The 16317-nt window shown below is 41.9% G+C and overlaps 1 protein-coding gene across 8 annotated transcripts in view; it reads left to right on the top strand.

Moving 5' to 3' along the window:
* atp8a2 (ATPase phospholipid transporting 8A2) overlaps positions 1-16317 on the top strand; it is a 50160-nt gene that overhangs the window by 10158 nt on the left and 23685 nt on the right. For 6 of the 8 annotated variants that reach the window (XM_023417057.2, XM_023417056.2, XM_023417055.2 and 3 more), the window contains 21 exons: positions 342-441; positions 1306-1404; positions 1546-1591; positions 1822-1862; positions 3865-3938; positions 4430-4499; positions 4980-5107; positions 5497-5608; positions 6004-6172; positions 6338-6465; positions 6571-6648; positions 6784-6872; positions 7150-7194; positions 7408-7483; positions 7595-7783; positions 7866-7915; positions 8011-8080; positions 8196-8280; positions 9176-9315; positions 10459-10597; positions 11272-11336. In XM_023417057.2, the coding sequence (XP_023272825.1) occupies positions 342-441; positions 1306-1404; positions 1546-1591; positions 1822-1862; positions 3865-3938; positions 4430-4499; positions 4980-5107; positions 5497-5608; positions 6004-6172; positions 6338-6465; positions 6571-6648; positions 6784-6872; positions 7150-7194; positions 7408-7483; positions 7595-7783; positions 7866-7915; positions 8011-8080; positions 8196-8280; positions 9176-9315; positions 10459-10597; positions 11272-11336 (1993 nt within the window). Of the gene's footprint in view, positions 1-341; positions 442-1305; positions 1405-1545; positions 1592-1821; positions 1863-3864; positions 3939-4429; positions 4500-4979; positions 5108-5496; positions 5609-6003; positions 6173-6337; positions 6466-6570; positions 6649-6783; positions 6873-7149; positions 7195-7407; positions 7484-7594; positions 7784-7865; positions 7916-8010; positions 8081-8195; positions 8281-9175; positions 9316-10458; positions 10598-11271; positions 11337-16317 lie in introns of those variants that run through there. The other 2 variants (XM_087176780.1, XM_087176782.1) reach the window with 2 other exon arrangements.

The raw sequence follows: 16317 nt of genomic DNA, 5'->3' as shown, positions 1-16317 counted from the left end.
AAGTTTGCCAAGGTTTCTTGCACCTGTTTTCTGGGGCTTTGAGCCTAAATATAGATTGTTAGATTCAAAATATTGGTCTATTTATAGGTATGATGCAACTGCAGCCCATAATGGCTCTATTATATATTGATTTTGAGCTACAATATTAAAACCCAAATAGAGTTAATTGCTGTTCAGCCCTTAAAGTAATGTTGTTCGAGTGCTTCAGGTAAAAAAAAAATCATTAGTTCACAATTTATGCTTGAATTCGAACTTTTACTAATGCACTCATTGGCTCTGCGTCCTCCTGTCTAAATGTAAACATAGTGTAACGTCTCCTGTCTTCTTGTCTTATTCTGCAGTACCACCAAGTATGGGATTCTCACCTTCCTGCCGCGGTTCCTGTATGAGCAGATCAGGCGGGCTGCCAACGCCTTCTTCCTGTTCATCGCACTCATGCAGGTAAACCCCACGCACAAAACGTTAACAACAGCTGTCAGCGCTGTTGGCTTCAGAGTGCTGTTTGTTTGGCTGCAGTTTGGTTCTGTGGCCCACACAGGCTTTTAAAGAATAGATCTTGAAAAGTCTTGTTTTTTTTTTAAACTTACCCGTGTTCCCACAGGCCCAGTTATTTTTGAAATACTGTATTATGGATTTTTGAGAGATGAGAGAGGTTCTCTGGATGAAAAAAGTTTAAGATTCGGCCAAAGTGAACAGAATACAAGTGTCATTCAAAAAAAAATCACTTTTTTTTATGAGCACTGATACATCAGCATGAGTTGATTAGATATAACTTATTTACTTTTTTGCATGTTACTTGTATTCATCATTTTCCTCACAGCAAGTGTATCTTTATGACAGCTTTTAACACTTTTATGAACTAAAAAACATTAAAGATTAAGAAGAATTGGTTCACAGAAGACAGTAAATAGTAAGATGGTGAATTTCACAAAGTGTTGAAGTTGCTACCTGATAAGTGCGATATTTCCTTTTTCATGGATGGGAGGAGATGAGGGGAAGTTGGTTTTATTTTTTCTTCTGTGATCCTCACAGAAAATTGCGCTAGCTCCTATTGTGCTAACATGGCTCAACCCACCGCATTGTGTGATTTGAAATAAACAGACATTGGGATGTTGAAAACAATATTTATCTCAATAGATCTGTTATCGGTATCATTGTGCAAGCTGAACCAGTTATCCTGAAAAGCTAGCATGGATGTGTCTAATGCAGTAACAACTGTGATGGTCTCTTATGGGTGCTTCAATGTGCTCAACACTCTCCCTCAGCAATGATTTCTGAGTGTTGCCTCTCTTTGACTCTCTTCAGCAAATCCCTGATGTATCACCGACCGGTCGCTACACCACGCTGGTCCCACTCATCTTCATCCTCACCGTGGCCGGGATCAAAGAGATCATAGAGGACTATGTGAGTACAATAGCTGCACCTGCAACATGGTCAGAAGTTAGTTTAGGCTTTTAACTCATTTTTTTAAATGTTTCACATAGGAGAGAGGGACAGCTAATGGTTTTCTCGAAAGCTAATGCATCTTCATCTGTGTCTTTACAGAAAAGACACAAAGCAGACAACACCGTCAACAAGAAGAAGACAACAGGTATGTGTGTGCTAGTTAGTGTGCATCAACTCTATGTGCACTTTTCCATGAGTGTGCTTGTATCTATTTGTGTGGTTTTTGTTTTCCTTTCATGGCTGAGTGAATGGCTCTTGCCTGTCACTCACTATAGCGCAGGCCATGCAGCCCCAGACAAAAGTTTAGTCGCTATGAATACTGTATGAGAGCTGCTCTATAGGCTGACTGATGGCTCTGTTGTCCTTGTCTCTCAGTGCTGCGGAGCGGAGCCTGGCAGACAATCATCTGGAAACAGGTATCACTAACATCGCAGACTTCATCTTTGTCGCTCTCTCACTCATCACTCCTGTGCTTTTGCTTTCTCACTGCCCCCGCCCTGTTCTACGAGTCCGCTTATTGGCAGATGTGACCTGGAATAACACTGTGAGAAGTGCAGTCGGAAAAGATACATATTTACAAGGCTAACTATAGCAGTTGAAGCAGAAATGGTAAAACAATAATGGAATTATAAGGTAATGCAAACAGGCAAGAAAGGAACGTTAATTAAACAATAAATATCAGCAAGATAATAGTATTAGGTGTTGCATATCTTGCAGCCAAACACAAAGCATATCGGTTTGTTTAAAACTGGGAATGAACATCAAAGTTCTTCCTTTTTTTTGTGATTGTTAAATGTGTACATTCGTCTCAGAGAAGCTGCGTTTCTGTCTCATCCTCACCTGTTCTGCTGTGATCACGTATGTGCTCTTGGTTTCCAGGATTTCTTGTGTCCTTCTCTTTTTGTGTCCCGACTGTGGTCACTCAGTCTGTGTTGGCTCAGCATCTGTCTGCGCTTTTGGATCGTTGGCAATAAAACTCTTCCAATTTGTATTGATGTTTCAGGAGCCAGATAACAAGTGTGTCTGTTTGTAGTTTTTAGGCTTGATGTGTCCAATGTTGTTTGGTGAATAATTAGGTTTTGTCTATTGGTCTTACTTTTCTTCCAGGGAAAAATCTGCCAAATTAAAGTATCTGAGGGAAATTGAACCGAGTTTGTCACAATGTAATGTATGTTCTGAGATATTGAATGTGACCTTTTTTCTTTAATGAACTCATTAACTGAGTCCAGCTGTGTACAGTCTTGGTTCAGCGGATCAAATCAAATCAAATTTGACTCCTTGTTATGTGTGTGAAAACAGTAGAGAACAGGAATTGAAGGCCCAGTGTTATTCAGGGTCAGTACAGGTGAAGGAATTTGGTTCAGTTGCCTCGCTAACGTAGTAATGTTCATGTTGAGAAGAAGTGGTGATAAGTAGTTTCCCTGAAATATTCAATTTTCTTCTTTGCCTTCATTGCTGTCTAATTTGTTTTTGTTATATCATAAACTCTACCCAATATGATTTTGGAGAATTCTGTATTTCCTTCATTTTTTAAAACGGTAAAAAAAAAAGGTAAAAGTCTGCAAAAGGCCTAGTAGAGTTTTGCTTTGGTAGAAAGCCATGAGAAAGTTCCTAAGAGAGAGAGCTGTGTTTAGAAATCGATAATGCTGCAGTGAACGTTATCCACGATCGTGTTATTTGTTGGAGTCAAGCTTATCTCCCCTCCTGTGCACTGGGAAAACAAGTCTCTGCCTGCAGATCTCAGGAGAACAAGCAGCCTGAGGAACAAGACTGAGTAGTTTAGACTGCGCCTGGTGTAGCGCGCCGGCTCTGATAACAACTTCACCTGCGTTCCCAGACCTCAGTTTTCTGATGTTATCATACAGGTTTTTCTTTGTAATGGGGGAATCCAGAGAATAGTACTGGTCCTATTTTATTTATTTTTTTAACTTTTTCTCCCACTTGCTTTTGTTCAAATTATGTGTTATGTACGACATTGTCTCCCAGTTCTTTAAAGTAATTTTTCAAAATGCTGTAGTTTTGTAATATAATTGTGTTGGATTGGATGCAGTGCTGTGATTTGTCTCCTTGAAATGAGGTGAACCGTGAATGCCTCCTTTTCCCTTCTCCCTCTCTCTCATATCTACATGCTTGTAATCTTTGTATCTTGTTCTGGTCTGCCTCTGTTGCAGCCTAATCCAAACAGTTTAAGCTGTGCACCACTGTGCTCACTGTCACTTTATTTCATGTCTTCCTCTCTCTCTCTCTGTTGGCTGCCTCTTGGCTGGTCACTAATGAACTTGCCTGTTGTTTCCCCTCTCTGTCTTCCTCCCTTGCCCCCTCCTATTTCCCCCGACCCTGTCTTAACACCCCTCTTCTTCTGTCTCCCCACCTTTTTTTCTCCCTCACACTTTTGCAATGCTGCATCCTGGCCACTAGGTGGCAGTAGGAGACATAGTGAAGGTGACCAATGGGCAGCACCTTCCAGCTGACATGGTTATAGTGTCCTCCAGGTCAGACTCCAGTGTGTGTGTGTGTGTGTGTGTTTGTTTGTCTGTGGGCATACATATGCATTTGTGTATGTTTGCCTGTTAACATGTGTCCTCCATTAATGTATCCTATTATACTAATCATTTGTTGTGTGTTAGACGTTACATACACACATTCTAGGGCTGCAACTAATGACTATTTGTTATCAATCAATCTAGTCGTATTTTTTTTTGATTAATTGTTTAGTGTAAAAAAATCTCACTAGAACCTTAAGTGGTAAAGTGTTAAAATTGACCAACAGTCAAAAAACCCAAAAGGGTTCCATTTAAAATTGTATGAAATGATGTAAAAGAAGCAAAAATTCATATCTGTGAGGCTGTAATCAGCAAATGTCTAATCAGTGAATCAATTATTCATTATTCAAAATGGTCATTGATTGATTTTTCTGTCGCCTGATGGATTCATCATTTTAAACCCTACAATATTTTGATGCAACCCTGCCTCCTCTCCCCAGTGAACCTCAGGCCATGTGTTACACTGAGACCTCAAACCTGGATGGAGAAACCAACCTAAAGATCAGACAGGTACGACATATGTCAGTTTTTTTACAAATATATATGTGCAGCATAAACACTGTAACACCTACAATTAAAATAAATTAGGATTAGATTCGGTATTTGTGCCCCTTGAAAACTGTGGTGGGTCACGTGTGTGAAGGAGCTGCTAATCCGCCTGAAAAGAGGTCAATAATTTAGGTTTTAGTGGCGAGGTTGTTGTTGTTTTGGAAACATCTAATACCTATCACTGCAAGTAGATACAAGTGAGCGAATTAATTAAAGATGTTAGAAAACGTTGGCATCAACTTTCAGGGCTCTGTATCAAATGAAACTTTACTTCCTCACAGTCTTCTCATTTGAATCCCCATGGCTCACACACAAGACCTCATAGTGTTTCTCGCTCTCTTTCTGTCCCCTGTTTTTGTAATTAGTTTTTCTATTATGTACTTTATGATCATCTCATTGCCTCAATAAACTTCCCTCGACTTGTGGTTGATTTCTTTCCAGGGTCTGTCGCTCACAGCTAGTTTTCAGACCCTGGAGGATTTGATGGGCCTCTCTGGTCGTTTGGAGTGTGAAGGCCCCAACCGACACCTGTATGACTTCACTGGCACACTGCGGCTGGAGAACCAGAAGTGAGACCCACACACACACACACAGTTGTTTTGTCCTGATAGGATACTGATTGACAGTAGAGGTTGAACTGCCAGTGTTAAATGCTTAAATGCTTTTTTTAACATGTAAAGTATGTCAGTATCTAAATCATATCTTTGTGCAAGACAGATGTGGCTAAAACATAAGGATTAAATGACTAAGTAGTCATAGATTTTATAGTTACCATATCCAGTACAAAGCAAAAAAGCTTGAGAAGGGACTTAAAAGAAGAAAGTACTCAAAGTATATAGAGCATTTTTCTTTTGAATGCAGATATTATACCCACAAGTAACTTGGAAAATGCAGGTCGCCCCAAATCTGTATCCATTTATCATGTTTTGTGCTCATCCCTTCTCCCTTTTCTCCTCAGTCCAGCTCCCCTGGGCCCGGACCAGGTGTTGCTGCGCGGCGCCCAGCTCAGGAACACTCAGTGGGTTGTGGGAATCGTTGTCTACACCGGTCATGACTCCAAACTAATGCAGGTAAACTCAGTGTCTTGTCTGAGTTCAGTAAACGGTCTGTGCATAATGTGTTTAAAATCCTGCCGTTGAAATATCTTACAGCCAAAGAGTTTTGGAGTTGGCTTTGATATTTTGTGGATTTCATGGGACTACTTTAGAGCTTTTAATTAACTCTGTGACACATTCATAACTGGGAGCATGTCCAAGGCGAGATGTACTTTTAATCTTCAGCTCCAGTGTTGCGATTGCTCACACATTCTTCTGCCAAAATACTTTTAATATTAGTTTTATGTTTGTATTTATATATGACAAATTAAATTAGAATGTAGACTTTTTCCCTAGACAGAGTAATGTAACTCAATAAAAACCTAAAGTATTGTGTTTCTCACTTATACACCGACCTGTCCACCTCCCAGAACTCCACCAAGGCTCCACTGAAGCGCTCTAATGTGGAGCGGGTGACCAACATGCAGATCCTGGTCCTGTTTGGTATCCTGCTGGTCATGGCTCTGGTCAGTTCTGTTGGCGCTGCCATCTGGAACAGAGAACACACTGAAGATGCCTGCTGGTACCTGTCCCGGGCTGGTAAGAACATACACGCAAACATACCACACTCCACTTTCTGGAACTCATGTCTCCTTACTGTGATGAAGAATTAGAATAAATACACAAATGAAGGGTCAGTAAATGAGGGATTATTGTGTGTGTGTGTGTGTGTGTGTGTGTGTGTGTGTGTGTGTGTGTGTGCAGGTGACATCTCCACAAACTTTGCATATAACCTGCTGACGTTCATCATCCTGTACAACAACCTGATCCCCATCAGCCTGCTGGTCACCCTGGAGGTGGTCAAGTTCACACAGGCACTCTTCATCAACTGGGTATGAATCATCTGTGTTTTATAATGCATGTTATCAAATAGATTAACTACAGGCGGTCAGATATTCCTGATAACTTTGCTTGTGTCTTTGTTTTTTTTTCCTCAGGATGTGGAGATGTACTACTCAGAGACAGACACACCGGCCATGGCTCGAACGTCCAATCTAAATGAGGAACTGGGCCAAGTCAGTTCCTCCCCCTCCTCATAATCATTGGCTAAAGCTCAGAATTACCATTACATGTTCAGTCTCAGTTAACACAGGCCTGTTAAAACGTGCGGTGTCAGCTCTCATTGCCTGTGGACTGTTTGTCTTTTTCAGGTGAAGTATCTCTTTTCCGACAAGACGGGAACTCTGACCTGTAATGTCATGCACTTTAAGAAGTGTACCATCGCAGGAATAACATATGGGTCAGTCATTCTTTTTTTTTTGAAATACATTCTTGCCTCTTCGCTCTGACTAAAGGAAAATTAGCTTAGAATTCCACTAAATGCACTTTTGCACTGACCTTCCTTTAATCTCTAATTGTTTACCTAATCATGTCTCAGACTAACCTGTAGTAAAGAATGAGCTGCTATTAATTCAGTTGACTGAACTCTTGCATGGGTGCACAAATGAACTAATCAACTCATAAGCTGATTCTGAACTGATTTCCTTTTTGCAATACAACCTCATTCATCACTGCAGCCACTTCCCTGATCTTGACTGTGATCGTTCGATGGAGGACTTCAGGTTGGTAAACCTTCTCCTCTGCCCGTCTCTTCCGTCTTCTCTTTCTGTTATTCTCCTCGTCATTTTAGACTCTGCATGTTCTCAGAAATGGATTTACTGTGTATGCGTTGATCAGAACATTAGAAGCCTGCAATGACACTTGAAGGCCAAAAATATGATTTTTTCCTACGCAATAACTAAAATAATTCTTCTTGTATTTTTTCCCCCTCACAGCAATTTGCCGTCCAGCAGCAATAACTCTACAGAGTTTGACGACCCAACTCTCATCCAAAACATTGAGAAGGACCATGTAGGTGTCTCTGAAGCTTCTCTCATATTTCTTTATTTGAAGCCAAATCTGCTATGACTAGACTCTGGTGTTAATGACCGTGTCTGCTCTGGTTTGCACGTGTGCGTTCAGCCTACATCACCTCAGATCTGCGAGTTCTTGACAATGATGGCAGTGTGCCACACGGTGGTCCCGGAGAGAGACGGCACCCAGATCATCTACCAGGCCTCTTCGCCAGATGAAGGAGCACTGGTCAAGGGGGCCAAAGGACTTGGCTTTGAATTCACCGCGAGGACGCCGCATTCTGTCATCATTGAAGCTGTAAGTTTGTATCTGTGCACTTCACTGCAGTAACAGCTGCTCTCTGTAACAGCAGGGACTGACGTTTCTTTGTGTATTTCAGAGAGGAAAGGAGATGAGTTACGAGCTGCTGAATGTGCTGGAGTTTTCCAGGTAATACCCCATAAATATCCCTCTCACTCAGTAAATAATTCTGTGATATAAGACTGTAGTATGTTTTGAAACTAAACCCAGTGCTTCCTTTACAGTAACCGCAAACGTATGTCTGTGGTGGTCAGGACCCCCAACGGGAAGCTACGGCTGTACTGCAAAGGAGCTGTATGTTTATCTCATTATCCATTATCATTGGCTGTCAGTACTCCAAATGTCTCCAGACTATTTTTCATAAGGCATTGTATTTCAATTCGGGGGTAATTTCTTTGTGTTATTGCAGGATAATGTCATTTTTGAACGTCTGACTGAGGCATCCCAGTACAAGGAATTAACTGTTGCTCATCTGGAACAGTTTGCTACTGAAGGTAAAAAGTTTTTACCTGAAAACGCTTCTTTTGCTTCACTAGATGTTCATTTTTTCTGTGTTGATGTTGTTACTGATAAGTGATCTGTGTCTGCAACATCTCTTCTTATTATTTTTGCTTCACTGTTACTCAGGTGTAACTTTTTTGCTCTGTATTGGTGATGTTTTGGCTTTTGTCTTGTTTTTCAAAGGCTTTTTTCATCATTTTGTTGAGCTGGTGCTTTCAGAACCGCAAACGGCTTCACAGAAGAATGGACTTGAGTCACATACTTTCAACTCAAGTCAGACTTGAGTCAAACATCTGATGGCATCAGGCGTGATTAGGCGAAATAGAAAAATCTTGCTAGACTTGCCCCCTCCCGTGCAAGCCCAAACAGAAGAAGATGGCTAACGTCCACAGCATAGTTACACAAGTTCAGGCAAACTATCTGAATAGCTATCTGGTCACACTGAACGACAGTGACACATGCAGTCAGGATAAGGAGCGTACACGCTCTAATTGTACAAATTTAGAGTACAGAGACTGATTTGGAACAGGGTGCTGCAATTTTAAAACGGCATACTGAAGAATACTGTAGGGTCCAAAAGAGCGTCTTAGACTTCTTGACTCCACTGTATGTCAGGACTCGACTATGACTCAGAACTTTGTGGACAGGTTTTGTGATCTGATCTTCAATATAAATCAGAGTGTTAAAGACTTGACCTTGCTTAACCCCACTACAGTTTAAGGTTTAAATCAAATCAGACCTACTGGCCCCCGGGTTTCCTCCCTTCAGCCAGCTTCTCAGCTTTCCAATGGAAAAACATTGGACTATTCACCCTCACTTAAAAACATGATCTATTGCTGTTCCATGACCACAGTGATTGATCGCCTTCCTCCCCTCTGATCCACCCAGGCCTGAGAACTCTTTGTTTTGCCTATGTGGACTTGGAGGAAGGCGCCTATCAGGAGTGGCTGAAGGAATACAATCGGGTCAGCACCGTACTCAAGGACCGTGCTCAGAAGCTAGAGGAGTGTTATGAACTACTGGAAAAGGTAAACACACCTTCTCTCACTCTGTAGTGATGTGTGTGATTTGGGCTCTGACCTCATGTGACATGTTTTGGTGAAAGCAAAGCGCCTGCCAATCTTAAATGATCTTTATCTTAACAGTTAAACGGTAAGTCTACACCCCAGAATGTTGAATTTTAATGATAATTTGTGCTTGCGATTGCCAGGTAAACTTTCCAAGGTGGACGTGGTTATTTTTAACTAAACTTCTTTTTGTAGCACGTATGAAACTGAATAAGAGGTATTGATAGATTCATATGAAATCAAAGCAGAAAGAACATAACGGTTACCAACACACACAAACACAAACACACACACACACACACACACGCTTCATGTTTGCCAGCAGGTGGCAGAGTGGCTCCATTATTTTCCACACTTTAACAACCGTGGTGTACTTGCCTAACAATGCTCACTCAGAAGCGCAGTTGTGGGTAAATTGTGTTTCTTTCCTTTCATCACAGTATAAGGACACATCCTGGTGTGCTGGAGAAGGTCGATCATTATGGAAGTTTGTTTGTCAGTAAAGTAACGCTGATGTAGTGGGAAACAGATTTCAGCTTAGAGTTATTCAGTAGAGGTTTGAACTTATAGGTGGGAAAACCAAGGATTTAGAGGAGAGAGTCAAGGTGAGAAAAGTGAGTGAAGAGCAAAAAAAAGAGGAAGCAGGAGGAGGAGGGGAGCTCAGACTGGGAGACCACAAGGGTAATTACCTGCGCCAGCCTGCCAAAAGCCCCATAAAACTGGAGTCAACAACACAGTAGTGTTAACTTGTGTGTCTGTGCGAGTGTTTGTGTGTGCGTCCGAGTGTGTCTAATGAGGGTACACGAGCATTTAAATGCTGAACAAATTAAAGCAAGGAGGGAAAGGTAATGGGTTACTTCTTGGCACGAAGACACAGAGTTGGTACAGAGGTCTAGATTGAGCTGCCCGCTGGCATCGTTCTCATCCTTAAATTAGATATGGATGATGTTCTCTGGAGAGAAAGAGCCCTCACATACAGGCTGGTGATGTCTGGCTGAACTTGTAGCTTAAATATGATTTATGCTAACCTACTTTCCCTCCTTTGTGCCACATTTCGCTCTCACAATGTTTTTTAAATCTCACGCTCCTCTTTTCCACCGACAGAACTTGATGCTGTTGGGCGCTACAGCCATAGAGGACCGTCTCCAGGCTGGCGTGCCAGAGACCATCGCCACTCTGATGAGGGCTGACATCAAGATCTGGGTCCTCACCGGAGACAAGCAGGAGACTGCCATCAACATAGGTGAGTGGAAAGCATCTAAAAATAAAACACTATAGATAAAACACGACTTTTAAATCACATGGGTAGTGACTTATATGAATGCAGCGATAGGGTGGAAGCTGTAGACTGGCGTGCAGCAGTGTGTAAGAAACTGTATGTGTTGTGGAGTTAATTCAATTATGTGGGCTGTGAAATGCCAGACATGCCTCCAATCTCTGAGCGAAATGTGCCAGCAGCCAGTCTTCCAGTGGTAGAGGGGACAGTTATGACATTAGTTTCTCTTGGCAGTCGGTTTGTGGAAGATGTCCAAAAAAACAAGGCTTGAAAAACAAAATCTTCTGTTCAGTTGGGACTTTCTCTGTCCTATACTAATCCCCTTTCATTTTCCACACACTTGTGTATAGTTAAAGTGACATCTTTAGTTTCCAACATGATTTTCTCCTGTTTTTTAACACTTGTGTTAGCTTTCTGCATAGTGGTCAGCTATGTTTAATTGGAGCATGACATAGTTGATGTATGCGCAGCAGAACACTGCAGGCTGATAGACGACAGAGGGATCAGGTAGCTGTGTGTGTGAAGCAGGACTCACTTGAACATGATACCATTTTTTTCCACCTGTGTTTTGAGTTTGAGCAAATCTAATCTCACTCCCACCGCCCACTCTCTACCTTCCACTATCGGTTTCTGTTTCTCAGGTTACTCCTGTCGTCTGGTGACACACGGCATGTCCCTCATCATCGTCAACGAGGACTCTCTGGATGTGAGTAGACCCTCCTCCTCCTCTTGCTGACCTCCTTCCCTCATGTCTGTGTACACATTGTACAGTATTGGGACTTTTTGTGTGTTGTGTGTTTTACAGTAGCAGTAGGAGGGGCGGGAGGGGGTCTTAGGAGGGTTACCGTGGGAACTAGGGTGTGGTCCACTGGCAGATTGGTGGGTGTGGCTCATTGTATGCTTACAGGTGCAGGTAATTAAAGTCTCTGGTGTCCCTTTGGAGAAAGGGATGAAAAGAGACAAACATAGAACTTTCACTTCTTTCCCTCCTTTCCTTCCCCTTTTCTTCGGTATCTTTCATAAATAGTATTCTCACTCTATTTGTGACACACACACACATGCAAACACCTACATATAGTCAGTGTGCAAGCAGTAGTTTAAATTGAATGTAATGTGAAAATATTCCTTTAAAAAGTCTGTTAAATTTCGACAAACTGAACGGTAATGGTGGTTTCCTGCTAACGTTGCGAGCACCCAGTTCACGTTACGATCTGTCGCCGTGTTAGCCTAAACAAGCTAACATTAGCCTTTGTGAACGTTATGTGTGGAGCTTTGCTACAAGAGACGCCAGTTCACAAACAATAACGGTAACATTTCAGGACGTGAAAGTTTTGACACGTCAATATAAAGTTACCAACTGAAACTCACTCACCTTGAATTCTGTGCACATGTCTGGCTGTCTGTCTTTGAGGTGCTTAGATAAGTTTGAGGTTTTTCCTGCTTTCACTGGAAATGCTCTGTGGCACCGTTTCGTACTGGCTTCATCTTGTCTATAACTTGTCCCCCGATGATCTGCGTCAAATACACCAATATCTCCATACGCCAGTTTTGGTGCGTTTTTGTTTATCCGCACATCGCAGCAGACCTGTTGCTGCACTTGCCGCCGTCATTCCACGTGTTGCTGTTGTTGTTTACTGTGCCTGCCTTCTTCTCTTTGACTTTGATGTCAGAGTAGGACGCTGTCAGGGTGTACCTACGACACTTTCTTTACCTTCGGTACCTGTGGTACTTATGACAACCTGGTACCAAAGTATCGGTTCTCATGACATTCTCAGTCTAACCTATGTTTAGCTAAAAGCCAGCAGACTGCACAGACTGTATGTGTTAAGCCTATTGATGTTCCTGTTAGACTGAGATCTGAGACATGCTTTATCTTCAGATTAGATTTTTACCCCAGTTATGTGTTCTTTGCATTCAGGTTTCATGTGTGACTTTACCTAAGTAACTTGATTGACGTTATGTGTCTCGGTGTCTCTTTTTTCACACACTCTCACGCGCAGTCCCAGACATATGTGCTGACACTCGCACACTAACAAGTATACGCACACACACAATCACAGTGTGTTCTCTTTTACAAAGTTTGTTTACATGTGAGATGGGGGAGATTAAGGCTCATAAATTTTAAGCGTATGCACCGTGTGTGTCTGTGTGTGCTTGCGTGTATTTGTTTATGGGTTTGTGTGTGAGTGCCGGTTTGTGGCCCCAAAGTGTGTGTTAAACCTTGATGTAGAGACATCTTTGTTTACATTCATAACTTTCTTGCTTCATGTAATTCACTGCAGAAGTGGTGGGTGTCTTGGACTGTGAGTTTGTAGAGTGATTTTTTTTTTTTATTAGTCTGAAGCGTGATGAATGTGACATTAGAGACCCCTGTGCGGTTAACATTGCATCCATAAAAGGATTTTAATGTTGGTAAGGACATCAAATTTAACTGCACAACTTCACACCTATGATCATTTTGCTTTCCTGTATTACAGCAAACCTCTTGTAAAAGAAATTGCTGTGAAGTGTTAGGCCTTCTTACATGTATCAGTGAGGTGTCTGGAAGCTCCTAGACTTTGGGAACTGCTTGTCAAAAGCCAGACAGCATGCAAAGCCACTTAGACGCTGGGTAAATGGATTTGGACAGGGTTAACATTTCAGGGTAATAAGGGTACTTTAGCCTGAGAGTTATCTATACATTTAGCACAAAACCAATACAGTTAGAACAGTAAGTGGATCATTGTTAATATAGTTTGGAAGATTTTATTAGCAGCCTGTGTGCCATATTCTGTTATGTGCTGAACTGTTCCAGTAAACATTTCAGTCTGATTGCTGTTTGGTCAATATAGTCTGGGTCAGAAAAAACATTTGGCTTTAACAGATGATTACATAAAAGTTTTTTCTGTCATTTTTCCCACCATTGTATATTGCTTATACATATTTGAAATTCTTGTCTATAAGCTTTAATTGCAGCCTAAGGATATGTTATGCCTGTCTTCCTTGGGAAATTTCCATACAGAGATTACATTTAGACATAGTCTAATCTATTTCATAAGAAATTTTTCCAGGGACAAAAAAGATCTCCTTGACAGCTGAATAAATTGTAATGCGGATGTAGCAATAGAGGATTAAGGTCATTGCTAAGAGGTTCTGTCCAAAGAAGGGACTTCCAGTATAAACAAAAGATAGAAAATTTCGAAATCACACATTTTTGTTAATGCTTATTAGAGTTAGGACAAAAAGTCATACAAATGCCCCTTCATTAATAATAGAGTGCTAAAAAATCCACAGAATATGTTCAGAAAGGAAAGATTGTGCACTAAAGAATTGGCTTGACACTCACTATGACTGGAATTATACTGAAGATGATTTTGTGTGACGTAGTTTGAGACTTTCCTCATGTCAAATGCAGACAAAGACTTTCCATTCATTACGCTGCATTTAGCAGCAACTTGAAACAACTTGGTCGAGTAAGGACTTCATCTTTCATCTGGAAAGTCTGGCTCCAGTCCACTGTAATGGCAACAGTCCTCCCTGCTGATGTGTCCTTCAGCAAGTTTTTGAATGTTCACTAGCTTCGGGGGCGGGGGGTGGGGGGGTGGCTGCCGCCCTGTATCTGACCCAGACGTTCCTGTGGAGAAGATAAAGCACAAAAGGAAATGTCCCATTTTGGAATTAATAAATCACTTTTCTGTTGTAGAAGATGTTTAAGATAAGAAAGAGTGTCTTTTTTTGTGAAGTGGATGTATTAACACATTTCTGTTTGGCACTCGGAGACAGAGGGACAGCTGGTTGACATGAAACATAAACCATGGGTCATGAGTGGAATTTTTCATGTGACAAGTGCAGAATTTACAGTATGCTTTAGTGCCTGGGACCTTTGTAGCACCCACTTTCAAGTGGGTGTAAATGAAATGCAACAAACATGAGACAGAATAAAACCTTTGACAAACCATCACAACAAAAGCCAGTTAAAAAAGGGGAGAAATGCTGGTTTACATTCATGTGTATACAAAACACAGTGATGACACCTCACAGATAATCAGATATTAGTCAGATCAGATATCTGGTATTCTCACCTCATTAAAGGTCATATTAATAGCTATGTGCAAACCTACATTTGGACATATGGATGTAAGAGAAGAAACATTCTCTCTCACGCGCATACATGTGTACGTGCTCGTGTGTGCACATGGTGTCACAGTCATGCCTGTCGATCAGGAGAACTTCAGAGAGCTCTGGTTGTGACTGGTGGTCGGTGCGGATGAAAGCAACACTGTCTTCAGTGCAACACTTACCTTGCACTTAAAATAACTCGCACCGGCTCAGCTACTTCATACATGTGGGCCTTTTGAAGTGTAACCTGCACGTGAGCGAAAACAGAAGCTTCTTATCAAAATCACACCTCAGAGTCGACCTCTTGCCCCCCATTTTATAAAATGTACCCCACATATATCATAACCTCTTTCTGCTGTTAGCAGCGTGTGAAGGCTAATCTTCGCGGTAGATCTTGCAGTTGCCAGACTTGGCGCCCGTCCTCTTCCCGACCAAGCCCATTCTCCGCTCCATGTCTCCTTCACACCACTGCCTCCACATCTGTCAGCACCCTCTCCTCGCACAGGAAGCGACTACACAGCGTCTGTGGTGTGTGAAGGGAAAAATGTGTGTGTGTGTGTTAGAGGGAGAGTCAAAAGGAGAGCAAGAACAAGCAACAAAATATGGTGTTTATCTTTGTGGAAGTGGGTTTGTGAATAAAACAAGGGGAGTGTTTATTGTACTTCATGTAGGAGATAGAAAATCTGGATAGAGAAAGAAAGGGGGAGAAGGAGGGGGAGACTTGGCAGAGCCATGTGAAGGCGATGAGTGAGTGGTAATGCGATCCCCTTTTGGTGCTCCTCTGCATCAAAACAAACCCTGTGAGCAATGCCTCCTGGGTAAACGGTTTGTGACCACTGAAGCTGTGACAAGCGCCATCTGTCACCTTCACAGCACATGCCACACACAGATTGACACAATTTTTTGTGGCCTGTCTCCTTCTGTTTAGTCAATACTGAAGCATACGAGCATACCGATGTGACAAACACACACACACAAACACACAGTTTACCCTGGATGCAGTAGCACATGATCACACTGATCAGCCTGATAGTTCTGAATATACATTACATCTAACTTTCCCACAATCCCCCTCTCCCTGTCACACTGCCCGCAGTACAACTCTTAAATAAACAACATCTCTCTTCTGCTCATTAATCATCTTTATGCGCACACACATATGCACACAAACACACACATGCACATATGCACACACATGCATTTTGTAGTGCCTTGCATGAACTATTGTTCTGGCATTTCTCAATTTATAATAGCTTTTTGTACACCAGGCCTCCCACTGTTTAAGACCACATGTGTGTCTGTGTCTGTTTTTTTGTCAGCTGTGTGTGTGTGTGTGTGTGTGTGTGTGTGTGTGTGTGTGTGTGTGTGTGTGTGTGTGTGTGTGTGTCTTTCTGGCGCAGACAGCAGAGGATGTGGGTGTTTGCACAGATGCGCAGTCTGATAATTAAACGGTATATTAAATCTCACTGGTGACAGAATCTGCACCTCAGATATGAGCATGTCTTTCTCCGCCTTCTTTTCACTCAGCAGGTCTCTCCCTCTTTCAGCCTTTTTCCTGGTCTTGTTCACACTCCTTGTCCTTCGTCGTT

This window comes from Seriola lalandi, unplaced genomic scaffold (assembly GCF_002814215.2).
Source record: "Seriola lalandi dorsalis isolate HSWRI2012SDOR001 ecotype SW California unplaced genomic scaffold, Sedor1 jcf7180002054570, whole genome shotgun sequence".
NCBI classification, from domain to species: Eukaryota; Metazoa; Chordata; class Actinopteri; order Carangiformes; family Carangidae; genus Seriola; species Seriola lalandi.
Note: the sequence above shows the minus strand (reverse complement) of the source record. Positions and strands in the feature narration are given on the sequence as shown.